Raw genomic sequence first — 14,413 nt, forward strand, 5'->3', positions numbered from 1 at the left:
AGGACAACCTACAGAAAAGTGTGAGATGAGCTTCAATGAAATGATATACATGGGAAACAGTAATAACATCAATTTTTCTAGGCCATAAAGTTCATGAAGGGGAACAATTTATAGTGAACCCATAAAGTAGGATTAATTTGTAACGTAAAAGTTCTTAAATTTCAAATAGTGTTCTTTCTTTTTGATCCTAATGATAAGAAAGAATCATTAGAATTATTGAATAAGATTTTTCATGTTTAGATTTTGATTGAAGGAAATTCTATGGTAGCCCCTGAAGAGTGATTGGGCACAGAAAGGAAGACAAAAAGCAATGGGTAAAGTAACAAGTAAGACACTTTAGAATCAATATATATATTTAAACCTCACCTTATGCAGACAAGCAAGTAAAATAATTTTTTGTGAAATCTAGTCTTTTACCCTTTGTTGAAAGTCTCTAACGAAAAGGCTAGGTAATCAATTATCTATCTCTCATATAAGGATGTCTTTCAACATTAGGACTGTAGTATATAGCCTTTGAAAACTTCCAGGCCTGAAATGCTGCCATTTTATTCAACAGGAACCATGGAAGACCGAAATCAGAGTGCTGCCATTATATTCATCCTGTTAGGATTCTCTGACCGCCCAGATCTCCAAGTCCCCCTCTTCCTTCTATTTCTGGTTATCTATGTGGTCACAGTGTTGGGAAATCTGGGCATGATTATGATCATCAGGATCAACCCCAAACTCCACACTCCTATGTACTTTTTCCTCAGTCACTTATCTTTTGTGGATTTCTGTTACTCCACTGGAGTTACACCCAAGCTCTTAGAAAACCTAATTGTGGAAGACAGAAAGATTTCTTTTGGAAGCTGCATCACCCAGTACTTTTTTACTGCTACCAGTGTGTTGACAGAAGCTTTCTTGTTGGCAGTGATGGCCTATGACCGTTTTGTGGCTATTTGTGATCCCCTTTTGTACATGGTTACCATGTCCCAGAAACGATGTACACTGCTGGTGACTGGGGCGTATGTATGGGGAATAACCTCTTCCCTCATATTTACCTACTCTCTGATTATACTTTCTTTTTGTGGGACTACCATCATTCATAATTTCCTCTGTGAATATTCTGTCATACTCTCTGCCTCCTGTTCAGACAGACATTTAAGTGAAATGATACTTTTCATTCTTGCAAATTTTAATGTCCTGAGCACCCTCATAACCATCCTCACATCCTATGTTTTAATTTTTGTAACCATCATAAAGATGAAGTCAGCCAGTGGGAGGAAGAAAGCCTTTTCCACCTGCGCTTCTCACCTGACTGTCATCTCCATCTTCTATGGGACCCTTCTTTTCCTCTATTGTATCCCCAGTTCTAAAATCTCATGCCTCATGGTCAAAGTGACTTCTGTGTTTTACACAGTGGTCATTCCAATGCTGAACCCCCTAATATACAGTCTGAGGAACAAAGATGTGAAAGAAGCTGTCAGGAAACTAATGGAAACCAAAATATTTTCTTTCTAAAATTATTTGTTGCTTTGGTGAGTCCAAGATCAACTACTTGGTGACTCCACAGTCTGTGAAACCCGCTAAGTTGTAGAACAATGGCTATTTTGCATTGTGAGAAAGAGTTTAACTATTAAGGGATCTCTATAAACCAATGGAATTTTAGGTCTCAAAAAGAGAGACAGAAGATACACAGAGACAAAGACAGAAAGAGACAGAGAGACAGGCATAGCCATTGAAACAGAGAGAAAGCAAAAGGCAAATTGAGTCATTGCCCAATCTCTTTACGTGTCAATCTCTCTGTCTCTCTTTTTGTCTCTGTCTGTCTCTCTGTCTCTATGTCTCTCTCTCTCTCTCTCTCTCTCTCTCTCTCTCTCCCCACCCTTACCTATCTTCAATTACTTCTTTCATGCTCCTTCATTACTAGTGCCCTCTGAGATTATCTTTCATTTACACTACATATTACACATACACATATACATACATACATGTACATATGTACATATGTATATATACACACACATATACACACATATATGTATGTATATACACACATAAATATATGCATATATGCAATACAGTTACTCACATATATCTATGTGTGTGCATATATGTGTGTATATGTACGGATATCTTCATGTCTGTGAAAATATACATTCATGTGTATACATGTGTGTATATATACACACATACATACTTGAAATATACATAATTATTTACATGTTTTTCTTTTAGGTAAATATATGTACCTTCAGATCACTGACTGCATTTTTTCCTTTATTTCCACCCTTGTGGTCATATTCACTTTTTATGTTTTTATTTTTGTAACTGTCATTAAGATGCATTCAGTTAGGGCAAGGCATGAAGCTTTCTCCTCTTATGCTTCTTCCTCTACTGTATACCCAGTAGTAAAATATGCTGGTTCACCATCAAAGTGGGCTATACTAGATCCAGTGAATTTATAGCCATCTATATATTCAGACCATTCTCTATGTCACTTTTGTTTTGACTTCTTTCATGTCATTATGTTCTCTCAACCAAAATATGTAGGACATGAGAGTAAGTGCCAACTTCAAAACTAATCCTATTATTGTCTCCAAAATGAAAAATACTAATTTCTAATTCACACCCCACCCCTTATCCTCTTTTTCTCAATTTCATGTATGTTTTGTTTCTCATGATCCATCTCTCATTTTCTCCAATAGGAATCATGATGAGCCCTGACAGGAATCAGAGTAGTGCAGTTGTTTTCATCCTCTTAGGATTCTCTGATTATCCAGAGCTCCAAGTGCCCCTCATTCTACTGTTTCTCACCACCTATGAAATCACTTTGTTGGGGAATGTGCACATGGTTTTTATTATCGAGATGAACTACAAATTCCACACACCCATGTACTTTTTTCTGAAAGACTTGTCCTTTGTGGACAAAATGAGAGATGGTAAATGGCAAATGAATAAAGGACATTTGAAATGAGCAAAATCACTGGAAGAAAATCATTATAGCATACTCTGTGATGTAGCATCAACCTTAGAACCTTTCATTCAACTTCCTTGACAACGTATTGTAAAAATATATCCAACAATTCTACAAGATTGAATGCCTGTTTCTTTTTATTTCCACTATTTCATATCAAAGAAAGAAACACAAATGTAAGCATGGGCTAGTGAATTAAGCAGGAGATTTTTAAAGATATGCCAAAAATAAATACCTTAAGAAATGAATATATTCAGTGTTGGAAGAGAATAATAATCACTAACTCACCAAGCAACTTAATGGGCTGATAGATTCTTATAACGCCAAGTTAAGTCCTACAAAGTGCCTAGTACAGCTCTCCTAAGAAAAATATGAATTGGTCTCAGGCCATGGAAGAGCTCAAAAAGGATTTGGAAAAGCAAGTAAGAGAAGTAGAGGAAAAATTGGGAAGAGAAATGAAAATAATTCAAGAAAACCATGAAAAACAAGTCAATGACTTGCTAAAGGGGACCCAAAAATACTGAAGAAAACAACACCTTAAAAAACAGACTAGGTCAAATATCAAAAGAGCTCCAAAAAGCCAATGAGCAGAAGAATGCCTTGAAAGGAAGAGTTAGCCAAATGGAAGAAAAGAGGTCCAAAAGACCACTGAAGAAAATACTACCTTAAAAATTAGATTTGAGCAAGTGGAAGCTAGTGACTTTATGAGAAATCAAGACATTATGAAACAGAACCAAAGGAATGAAAAAGTGGAAGGCAATGAGAAACATCTCATTGGAAAAACGATTGACCTGGAAAATAGATCCAGGAGAGATAACTTTAAAATTATTGGTCTACCTGAAAGCCATGATCAAAAAAGGACACTAGATTGTTAGGGGTCCCTGACCAGCAAGCAATCTCAGTAAGTAATGATGAGGTGGGAGTCAGGGAAGATGCAACTCCGATTTATTGGGAGACATTATCCAGTTTTATAGGGTTTTGCACTACATGAGCAGAAGCAGGTGTTCAAGGGGTAAGGGGATGACAGCATGGGAAGATCGATATCTTGTAGGAAGAATCTGGATTGTAGTAAACTATGATTCCTACAAGTGTATGGGAAAAACTAGGGCTGTATGGGAACAAAGGGGGGTGCTGTTCTACAGTATCTAAGGAGGCATGGGAAGGCTCAGGCATGTAGCCAGCTGATATCAGAGCTGTATGAGCTATGTGAGGCATGGGGCAGGATGCCCTTGTAAAGTATCAAAGAGGGAAAATAATGTCAGTGTTCTTTAAAGAAAGTTGTAGAATATTTTTGCATTGATGGGAAAAGCTAAATGTGCTTGTTTGGATTTGAATTCATTCCATGCTCTAAAACATAAAGATAAAGTTAATGTTTCAATCTGTCATATTTATACCGTTCAAGTCTTGAAGAAAATCTCATTATTTCAGATCAGGAATAGTTAGAGGAGAATAGAAAAGCCTGGGATACTGATGCAAATGCAATAACTTATGATCTTAACGGGAATAATTTATAAACAAAAGTGGAAGCTATTTAAAACTCACTTTAAGGATGTTCCTTAAACAATGTGAGATTATAGTCATATCTTGAACTGATTATTGGAACTTGCTATTGAAAGTGTTAATGGGACTGTTAACTGTTTTTCTGAGTCTAACTCCAGATGTCAATGTCAAGGAAGGCTGTCCGAGCCACTGATCCATGATGCCAACAGCCCTGTGAAGAGCAGGTATGATTTCTTGGTAAAGTCGAGAGAGCCACTTCTGCATGTGCTGAGGTAGGACTTTCTTGAATTCCTTAACTGGAACCTGGCAGGCTTTAAGCCTGGTTTAATGCAGCTTGCAGTTTGACGTAACTTCTGCCTGGAGTTGACAGGAAGCTGGGGAAATGTGGCCCCCTTATCATAAGTCCCTAATCTCTTAGTGGCAAATTTCTATAATCAGAAGATTTTGTAAGTATAGCAAAAAAAACTATATCTATTAAAATAATCGATTATGGAACATCTTCGATTACCATAGGGCTGGGACTAGTGGTCCTGTGTGTGGTCCTGCATAAGTCAGGGTAGTTTATAAGGGCCTGGGATAGGGTCCTGTACAAGTTAGGGTCATTTAATTCTTGGTAATTGTATGGAGACAATTAGGTCAAGGTCTTGTGAGAATATTTTATGGCTAACATAAAGTTTGTCTACAGTTTTATTACAATTAGTAATGTTAAAAGAAGAATGGCTTATGTTTTATTTTGTAAATGACATCAAAGAAACATGGCATGACTAAAAGGTTAAGATTTTATATGTACTATGTTAAAAATTGATTATTTAATATATCTATACATGTACTGGAGCCTGTTGTTAATTCCTTAGTGAATCTCATCTTCTTGGTGAGGAAATTAATAATGAGTTAATGTAAAGTATAAGAAATTGGGTTCTGATGTGAATTTCTTAAACAGGATAATTGGCCAAGTTTCCACTTTTGAATTTGTAAAAATGATCAGGGTTACAAGGATTAGAAATGGTAACTTAAAATTGTGCTAAAGTTACTTTTGTAGGAGAATGGAAAGAAAGGTGGTTACTACAAAAAGACAATAAGTAGATGCTGAGATGGTGTGCTGGAGATGGCTGGAACAAATACCAAGGATCAGAGGACTCCATTGACGATGTTCCCTGCCAGACAGTTGTATGGAAGACACTTTTGAACCTTAAAGGGACAATTTCATTATTATTTTCTTTTGGGTCTCTGTATCTGTATTTATATAGGGGACTTCCCTCTTTCATTTGTCAATGTATTGATCAATCCTTCCCATATTTACTTAAACGGGTGATAGTTAAGGGGAATAATTCAGATGTACCAAGACTGATGTGAGAGGTCTTCAATGTACAAATGAAAGGAGTGATTGAGTGGGATAGTGAAGATGTCTTATAAAAGCTAAATCTCAGCATTTCTGTAAATTGAGTGGGATAAATAAAAGTGAGGACTTTTCAGCACGGCTCAGGCCTTCTAATTGACAGCTAGGCCTAAGTTCCAGGTTACTAAAAATCACCTGACCTGTAGAAATCCTAAACTTAGAACAGCCTGACCCCCCTCAGCACGTGCCTCGCCAAATAAGGATAAAAGTGTTTTTAAGAGTTGGTATTGGCTAAAGTAGCATTTCCTTGTTCCTTGTACCTGGGGTAGATTCCCGAGTTTAGATTGTGAGCCGCACTCCACCAATGAGAGTAAAGGTCAGTGATGGGTGGGGGTTGTTTGCCTTAGGGTATGTAGCTGGCTTCTGCCCTCTGCGCACTGCCTCTCCCCACCAATTTCCTATCAGTTTGGTTACTGCCCTTTCTCTCGAGATCTAAATTAAAGACTCCTTTTTGTTTTTGCTTCTACCTTGAGAAGTCTCTGAGTGTTACTTATGTCATCTCACGCAGTCATCTCATCTGTCTTTTTGTAACCTATTCACAATCTGCACATATGATTGAAGAAAGGCACTGTTTCCCATATATTAAGTTTCATCATCCTGCTAGAATTTCGAAAGAGGCTATAATTAGTTCCATTCAATGTCAAAACTCCAGTGAATGTTATGGAGTCTGAAGGCAAAGTGTTCACTTTATAGCTTACAGCAACAATGGTCTTAAGGAATCTAAAGCTCATCTTTAAGTATACCAGCTATGGCTAGTTTTTTAATCACTTAATCCACCAAACCCAAGTTCTTTAGTATACTTTGCAATGGTATTTGTTTTTCTTTCCTCTCATGCTTTTCATAAAATGATTAGAAAATGACCATAAATTGAGATACATTTTATAGGAAATCATTGAAGTTTACATTCTCAACCTTAACTCTAAATTCTGCACAAGGTCCTATGATTCCATAAGATTACACCAAATCCATGGGCTCAGAGTGATCTCTTTTCTTAGCCTCATTTCTTTTTCTTAAATTTTGAACAGGATCAAGTTGCATTTCCTTTGCTGGTATGTTCAACATCTATATGATCATCTGATCACATTACTGAATGACAGTGTTACTCGGCTATAAAATGTTCCATTATTTCTAGGGAATTCCATTCTTCATGCCCTCCATTCTTCTGGACCTCTACCTATCCAAGAAAAACAAAACAATGGGACAAAACCAAGATGGCATGGAGATGCAAGAATTTGCCTGAACTCTCCCCAGTTTCCCTCAGAAACAACATAAAGGCAAGCCACTAAAAGAATTTGAAGTGACAGTATCTATAAAAAAGATGGAGTGAAACAATAGTCCAGCCCAAGATAACTTAGAAGGAATTCAGGAAAGGTCTGTCTCACTTTAGTAAAAGGGGAACACAGTCCAGCACAGATGGTGTCCAGGCAAGGCAGTGGCAGTCTCTTAGCCCAAGCACAGGTCAGCACCCTAGCCTCTGTGGTTCTGACACAGAAGGACAATGGACCAGCAGGCTTGCTATGAGGCCTCAAGCACCAGCAGAACAGGCAAACTGGCAGCCCTGGAACCCATTGCATAATAGGTGCAAGTGGGCCAGGCTATCCTAGAACAGTGGGCAAGCTGCAAGCCCCAGAGGCCTTGGGGCGGAAAGCCAGTGACTGGACCCCTGGCCCCTAGTGCAAAAAGCCTGGGGAAATGCCTCTGTACTCCAGGAGCAGAGCTCAACTTTTAAAAAGAATGAGCAAAAAAACAAACAAAAAAAGATCCCTGACCATAGAAAGCTATTATGGCAACAAGGAAGATTAAAACACAAAATCGGAGGAGGAAAATAAAGTCAAAATACCTACATGTGAAGGCTCAAAAGGGAATATAAATTAGTCTCAATCCCAAAAAGCCTTCTTGGAAGAGCTCAAAATTGATTTTAAAGATGAAGTAAGAGAGGCAGACACCGTAGTAGATGATTATACTAATTTACCTTTTGATAAATACAAAGATGCAAGCTTCTTAGATAAAAATTCACTATTCAACAAGAACTGCTGGAAAAACTTGAAAATTCTATAGCAGAAAGTAAGCAGAGACCACATATTATACCAATTAAAAGATCAAAATAGGTATATGATTTAGACATAAAGGGTGATACACTAAGCAAATTATGAGAGCAAAGAATAATTTACTTGTCATATCTAGGAAGAATTTGTGACCATAAAAAGAGAGAGAGGACATTATGTAATGCAAAATTGATAATTTTGATTACATTAAATTAAAAGACTTTACACAAACAAAACCAATAAAACCAATATTAGAAGGAAAACAGAAATATGGGGGGAAAGTTTTACAGTTAGAGTTTCTTATAAAGACGTCGCATTTCTCAAATAAATAATGAACTGGGTTAAATTTATAAGAATACAGATCATTCCCCAACTGACAAATGGTCTAAGTAAATGAACAGGCAGTTTTCAGATAAAAAAATTAAAGTTTATCTACAGTCATATGAAAAATTACTCTAAATCACTATTGATGAAAGAAATGCAAATTAATACAACTGACTTACCACCTTACAACTATGAGATTGGCTAATATGACAGAAAAGGAAAATGACAAATTTCGTAGAAGATATGGGAAAACTGGGACACTAATGCATTGTTCATGGAGTTGTGTACTGATCCAACCATTTTGTAGAGCAATTTAAAAGTACGTCCAAAAGGCAATTAAACTGTAATCAAAATTAGCAATTGTGCATTTCATAATGTTCTCCTCTCTGTCTTTCTCTGTCTCTCTCTGTCTCTCTGTCTCTGACTCTCTCTCTCTCTCTCTCTCTGTTTCTCTCTCTTTCTCCCTACCTCCCTCCCTCTCTCCATCACAAATTCTTCGTTCTCCATAGTTATGACAAGTAAATTATTCTTTGCTCTCCTAATTCGCTTATGATATTACCCTTTCTGTCTGTCAGGGTTGGGGCAACAAATGAAAATCAAAACAAAACAAAAATGTTCAACTTCTTGCCCCACCTGGCCTATTATTAATGACTTTATTTTGGATCCTCTTACAAAATTTTCATATTTCTATATTCTTAAATTACCTCGATTCTATGTCATATGAAAGGAGAGAACATTAGCACTCACCTTGATAAGTATGGAGGAGATTCCAGTGGCCTTTACAACACAGATAGGGTGAAGGCAGTGACACCTACTCTGTGCATCCAACCATGTTGTTTTTTTTTTTTTTGGTTTTATTTTATTTTGTTTTTAGAATTGTGTAAATGAAAGCTTATGTCATTAAAAATCAAGAAACAATAAAATAAAACAAAAATAGATCCAGCAGAGATACTTTAAAAAATATTGGACTACCTAAAAGTCAAGATAAAAAAGAGCGTAGAAATCATTTTTCAAGGCATTATCAAGGAAAACTGCCCTGATATTCAAGAACCAGAGAGTGAAACAGAAATTGAAAGAATCCATAGATCACATCCTGAAAGAGATCCCCAAATGAAAGCTCCCAGGAATATTATAATCAAATTCCAGAGTTCTCAGGTCAAGGACAAAATATCACAAACAGCCTGAAACAAACAATACAAATGTTGTGAACCACAGTCAGGATAACACAAGATTTAGCAGCTTCTACCTTAACAGACTGGAGGGCTTGGAATATGATATTCCAGAGGGCACAGGAGTTAGGATTACAACCAAGAATCACCTACCCAGCAGAACTGAGTATAATCCTTCAGGGGAAAATGGAAATTCAACGAAATAGAGGACATTCAAGAATTCTTAATGGAACAACCAGAGGCCAAATACAAAATGTGAGGTTCAAATAAAAGACTCAAGAGAAATAGGAAAAGGTAAACAGGAAAGGTTAATAATAAGGGATTTAATCAGGTTAAACAGTTTACATTCCTACCTGGGAAAATGATATTTGTAAATCACAAGAAATTTCTCATTATTAGCGCAGTTATAAGGAAAATGGTAGAGGGGGTACTGGAAAAAAAATGATACATTAATACACTCATTGTAGTTGGAAACTGATTCAACTATTCTGGAGAGGAATTTGGAACTATGCAGAAAGGGCTTTAAAGCCATGCATACTTTTTGGCCTAGCAAACCTACTACTAGGTCTGTATCCCAGAAGAGATGGAAAAAAGAAAAAAAAAATGAAAATGAACCTCATGTACACACATATCTAAAGCACCTCTTTTCCGGTGGCAAAAAAAAAAAAAAAAAGAAAACGGAAATTGAGGGGATGTTCAATTGGAAAATGGCTAAACAAGTTGTGGTAAGTGATTATGATGGAATACTGTTTTGCTATGGGAAATGATGTGCAAAATGCTTTCAGAAAACCCTGGAGAGACTTGCAAGACCTGACACAAAGTGAAATAGACTATAGACAATATTGTGAGATGATGAGCTGTGAATGAATTCAAATAATAATATTCTCAGCAATGCAATGATCCAAGACATCTCTGAAGGACTTATAATGAAAAATGCTATCCATCCCTAGAAGTAAAAAAATAAAAAAAAAAAAAACAACTGATAGTGTCTGAATACAGAATGAAGCATTTTTTTCTTTCTTTTTTCTTGAGAGGTTTTTTTTGTGTCTTTTTTCTTTCACAACATGTCTATTATGGATATTGTTTGCATGACTTCACACATGTAAACTACACCAAAATATTGCCATTATAAGCAAGTATTTCACCAAAAAAGGCTTCTAAAAACCAGAAGGATGAATCCCAGTCAACCTGGAGAGTGAGATGTTATGACCCTCAAGAAGTCTTGGCATGAAAAAAAGATGGGGAGCACAAAAGAGAGAAAATTTAATTTTAAAATGTGAAGCCTTAGAACAATAAATATTTTTTTTAAATTGAAGTCTAAACCCCAGGACTATTGAAATTAGAATCTTTAATGACACTACTGCTTTCAGGGGGTGGGAGTAAGGAAAGAAAGAAAAATAAACAAAAACAAGGAGACTGAGAGAATGGGAAAGCATGAAGTACATTTATATGTGATATTAGCATAAACTCTAAGATTACACTTATTTATAAAATTAAGTAAATTAAATAATACATAACTCAAATAAATAATTAATTGAAAATGAAACAAAATAAATACATTCTAATAATTAATTAAACGATTAGATGATTTAAAAAATAATTAATCTATTGCATTATAGATCATAAAACTAAAGTTGAGGAAAATAACGTCCCCATGCTCTACGTATAACACAAGAGTCAAGATATTCCCCATGTGCTACAGTTGGTTCTGGAATTATGCCCTCAGCATATATCAGAGCCAGTGCCAATTCCTAAAGCCTACTTGTTTGCTATGTTACACAAAATGCCATGAACCATTACCTCCACAGAGTAACTGACATATTTCTTTCAGCATCACATTTGGAGACGAAAAATCCTACCTATCAGATTTTATGTTTTGCCTAAATTAATGCAGGTGGAAAAATTTAAAAGGTAGAAGTCAAGTGTCAGTTCTATATTATTAATAACAGAACATACCTTCCCATCAGTAAAAAGGTAGAAGCCTAAGGCTGGAAAATTCATGTTAACAGTCAAAAATGATGGGCTGCTTCCTTTAAGTCAAGTCAACTAAAACAAAACTCTGTTATTAAATCTCTACTATATGACACAGAGCTATGCTCAATGTTGGGAATACAGAGAGAATTTAAAAAATAAAGATTCCTGTGCTCAAAGAGTTCACAGTTTAGTGGGGAAGACAGAATACAAACAACTAGGTTCAAATAAGACAGGGTAAACTAATTATAATTTAGAAGGAAGGTAATAAGAGTGAGAAGGACTGGTAAAGTTGTTCCGGAAGGTGGAACTTAACTATGACACCAGAGAAGGCAAAGGTCTAGATAGGAAAGAGAGAATTCTAGACTTTAATATTCATCCAATTATTTATTTTCTTGTTCTTTTATCAATTCATTTATTCAGTTATTTATCTATTTATTGGCTTATATGTTTGTGAAAATAATTTTGTTTACAATGTTCTGCTTTGCATTGTGCAGCTCTCCTGCTAGGATATGGAGGAATAGTACAATTACACTCTTCAGCTCCCATATTGGTCAGCCAAATCCTGGGGACATAGGACAGTTCTCGCACTGACTGTATATCTTTCTTATCTAATCTACATAGATAGATAGATAACTATATACAAACATGTGTGTATATGTACAGATGTACACATACATATAAATATACAAACATACATATACATATAGATTTATTTCATTATTTAACTCATTGTTATCTATCAGTCCATCAATCTTGGGGCTTTCTACATTTATTTATTTCCAAAGTAGAATTAAGCCTAATGATAATAAGATGAATGAAGTAAACATCTGAGTTGAAATGTCCACTGAGATTTTAAAGAAATCCCATTCTGAAAAAATAATCCAAGAAATTCCAGGTTTCCTCTAATGAATTATTTTGTGCACTTTAGGGAAAGACTGAGAGGAGATTCTCTGGGGCCTGGTCCTCCAGGGTCCTCAGGCAGACTTTAGATAACTTCCTCAGTTCCCTCACTTAGCTCCTAGACCCAGCAAAATTCATTGTTTTCTTCTCTTTCCTCTATTTCTCTTAAACTATGAAATGGGAAACATATTTTTTTCTCCTGTCCCACTCTGTGGAAATTACCACAGTTTGAGGAAATCCAACTGTGTATGCATACTGATAACGTCAGTCTAGTCTGATACTCTTTTCTCAGGGGTTTTACCACCATGGAAACCATATTTTGCCAGGCCCATTACTCCCAGCAATTCATATCTAAGAAATAAGATAAAGAAGCATTCTTCTTTTGGTGAGTATATGGACATGCATATTGAGTATGTGAGTGTCTGGGGCTGTTCACAGGGCAATTCAAATAAATTCACTAATAATTTAGTATATATTAGTCGCAAATAGGTAAAAGGAGGAAGTGGGACTCAAACAGGATTTGGACAAAGGGCAGGAAGACTTTAAATGCAAATGAAGAGAGATAACTTTTTAGGTTACCAGATGCAATTGTAAACTACTCTATTTAAGATTTTTTTTTTTACTATGATTTCTTTAAGTTATAGAGTAAGAGAAGTGGGAGTTCTAATTTCTTCTGATAGCAGAGAACACAAAGCTTAATCAGGAAGGATTTCCTGGGACTTATGAAAAAGAGCTATTTCTAATTCCTGTAGGTGCTCTTCACAACAAATCTGTACAGACTGGCAAGGCATCTTAAAATCTAATACAAACCAAATAGCAAAGCTAGATTGTTGAGGAAATCCTCCACCTAGATGTTCCACAGTACTTCTGGAGAGTATTTTCTTCCACTTTGGTCCCTTTGAGTAGAGACCAGACATTTAAGAAGCAAATCTAGAGGATCAGTCAACTACACAATATATACTTATTAAGTACCTATAATGTGCTGGGTACTATGCTAATTTCTGGGCATAGAAAAAGAAGCAAAAGGTAATCCCTGTTCCCAAGCAATTTATAACCTATAAGGGGAGACAAAAATAGCAAGTTTATGCAAACAAGCTATATAGACACAGCATAAACAGAAAAATCATTAATAGAGGGAAGGCAGTAGAAATAAGATAGAATGGTTAATTATCATTAGCTGAGAGGCAATTGCCTAGTGCCTAGCAATTCCTCATAACAAAGGGAGATACAGGCATAGATCACAGCCATCTTAAACAGGCTTAGAACAACATTTCAGGTAGCAGATTAGTTCAGACTCAGAGTTATTTTACTTATTCTTGAGGTTGGGTAATAGGAACAGGATGTCAGCTGAGAGAATGTCTTAATCTTGGGGTTGCAACTTGTTACCCTACTTGTGAAGTTCTCAAAACACTATTCTAGTAGGCATGTTTCTGTCTCTGTGGTTAATCTCGTCAAAATATCAAGGTGGGACAGTGGAGGCCTCCTTCAGCATAGAAACAGAGGTCTTATCAAGTTACTGAATAAAATACAGACAGAAATTCAATTTATGCAAACTTATAACTCCCTTTCTTTGATTTCTTAGGTTACTTTTCATAGGGAAAAAATATTTCTTGACTGTATTGTATCCATTTCCTCCAAGGACTATAGGATAAAGATCACAGAATAATTGGAAGATTGTTAAATCATGAAATGTTAGAATGAGAAGGATTCTTTGAAAACAAGAGGTCAGAGTGATGACCCTACACCAACAAAAATGACTATCCTCCATTTATAGATGTTGAAATCCATTCCTTCCATCCAGGTCCACTTCTTCCATTAAACCTCCCATTACCTCATCTAGAAATCTCTTCTTGTTGTGCAATAGAGACTATTTAAAAAAATACTTAGATAAAAGCATAGACTGCATGCTTGTCACATTTTCACAGCTTGTGAATCATAGTTTTGGATTTTGGTTGTGAGAATAAAGAATTAAAAAAAAAGAAAAAAAACTTTAGCATGCCAGAACAATGACCAAATTACATAGGATGGTATTTGATAAGAAAAAAGTATTGTAAAATTTAAATTCTCATGCTGGGGTCCCAAAAATCAACTTTACAATTAAAAGAAGAGGGACTCATGACTAAGTAGCGTTTTTCACTGAGGTGGAAAT

At 35.9% G+C, this 14,413-nt stretch overlaps 1 protein-coding gene and 1 non-coding gene across 2 annotated transcripts; both read left to right on the forward strand.

Moving 5' to 3' along the window:
• The first annotated feature begins 561 nt into the window (after window positions 1-561).
• Window positions 562-1,500, forward strand: LOC118855022 (olfactory receptor 5D18-like). Its single transcript, XM_036765157.1, has one exon. The coding sequence runs from the start codon at window positions 562-564 to the stop codon at window positions 1,498-1,500; it is 939 nt and encodes a 312-aa protein (XP_036621052.1).
• Window positions 1,501-8,934: 7,434 nt separating this feature from the next.
• On the forward strand, window positions 8,935-9,061 carry LOC118855594. The gene has a single exon (XR_005010767.1). It is a non-coding gene; the product is annotated as a U6atac minor spliceosomal RNA (small nuclear RNA).
• The last annotated feature ends 5,352 nt before the right edge of the window (window positions 9,062-14,413 follow it).

The sequence above is a fragment of the Trichosurus vulpecula genome, chromosome 6, assembly GCF_011100635.1.
Source record: "Trichosurus vulpecula isolate mTriVul1 chromosome 6, mTriVul1.pri, whole genome shotgun sequence".
Classification (NCBI taxonomy): domain Eukaryota; kingdom Metazoa; phylum Chordata; class Mammalia; order Diprotodontia; family Phalangeridae; genus Trichosurus; species Trichosurus vulpecula.

What these genes read in the sequence shown, in the direction of transcription:
- LOC118855022 (XM_036765157.1), top strand. Translation starts at nt 562, where the DNA reads ATGGAAGACCGAAATCAGAGTGCTGCCATTATATTCATCCTGTTAGGA.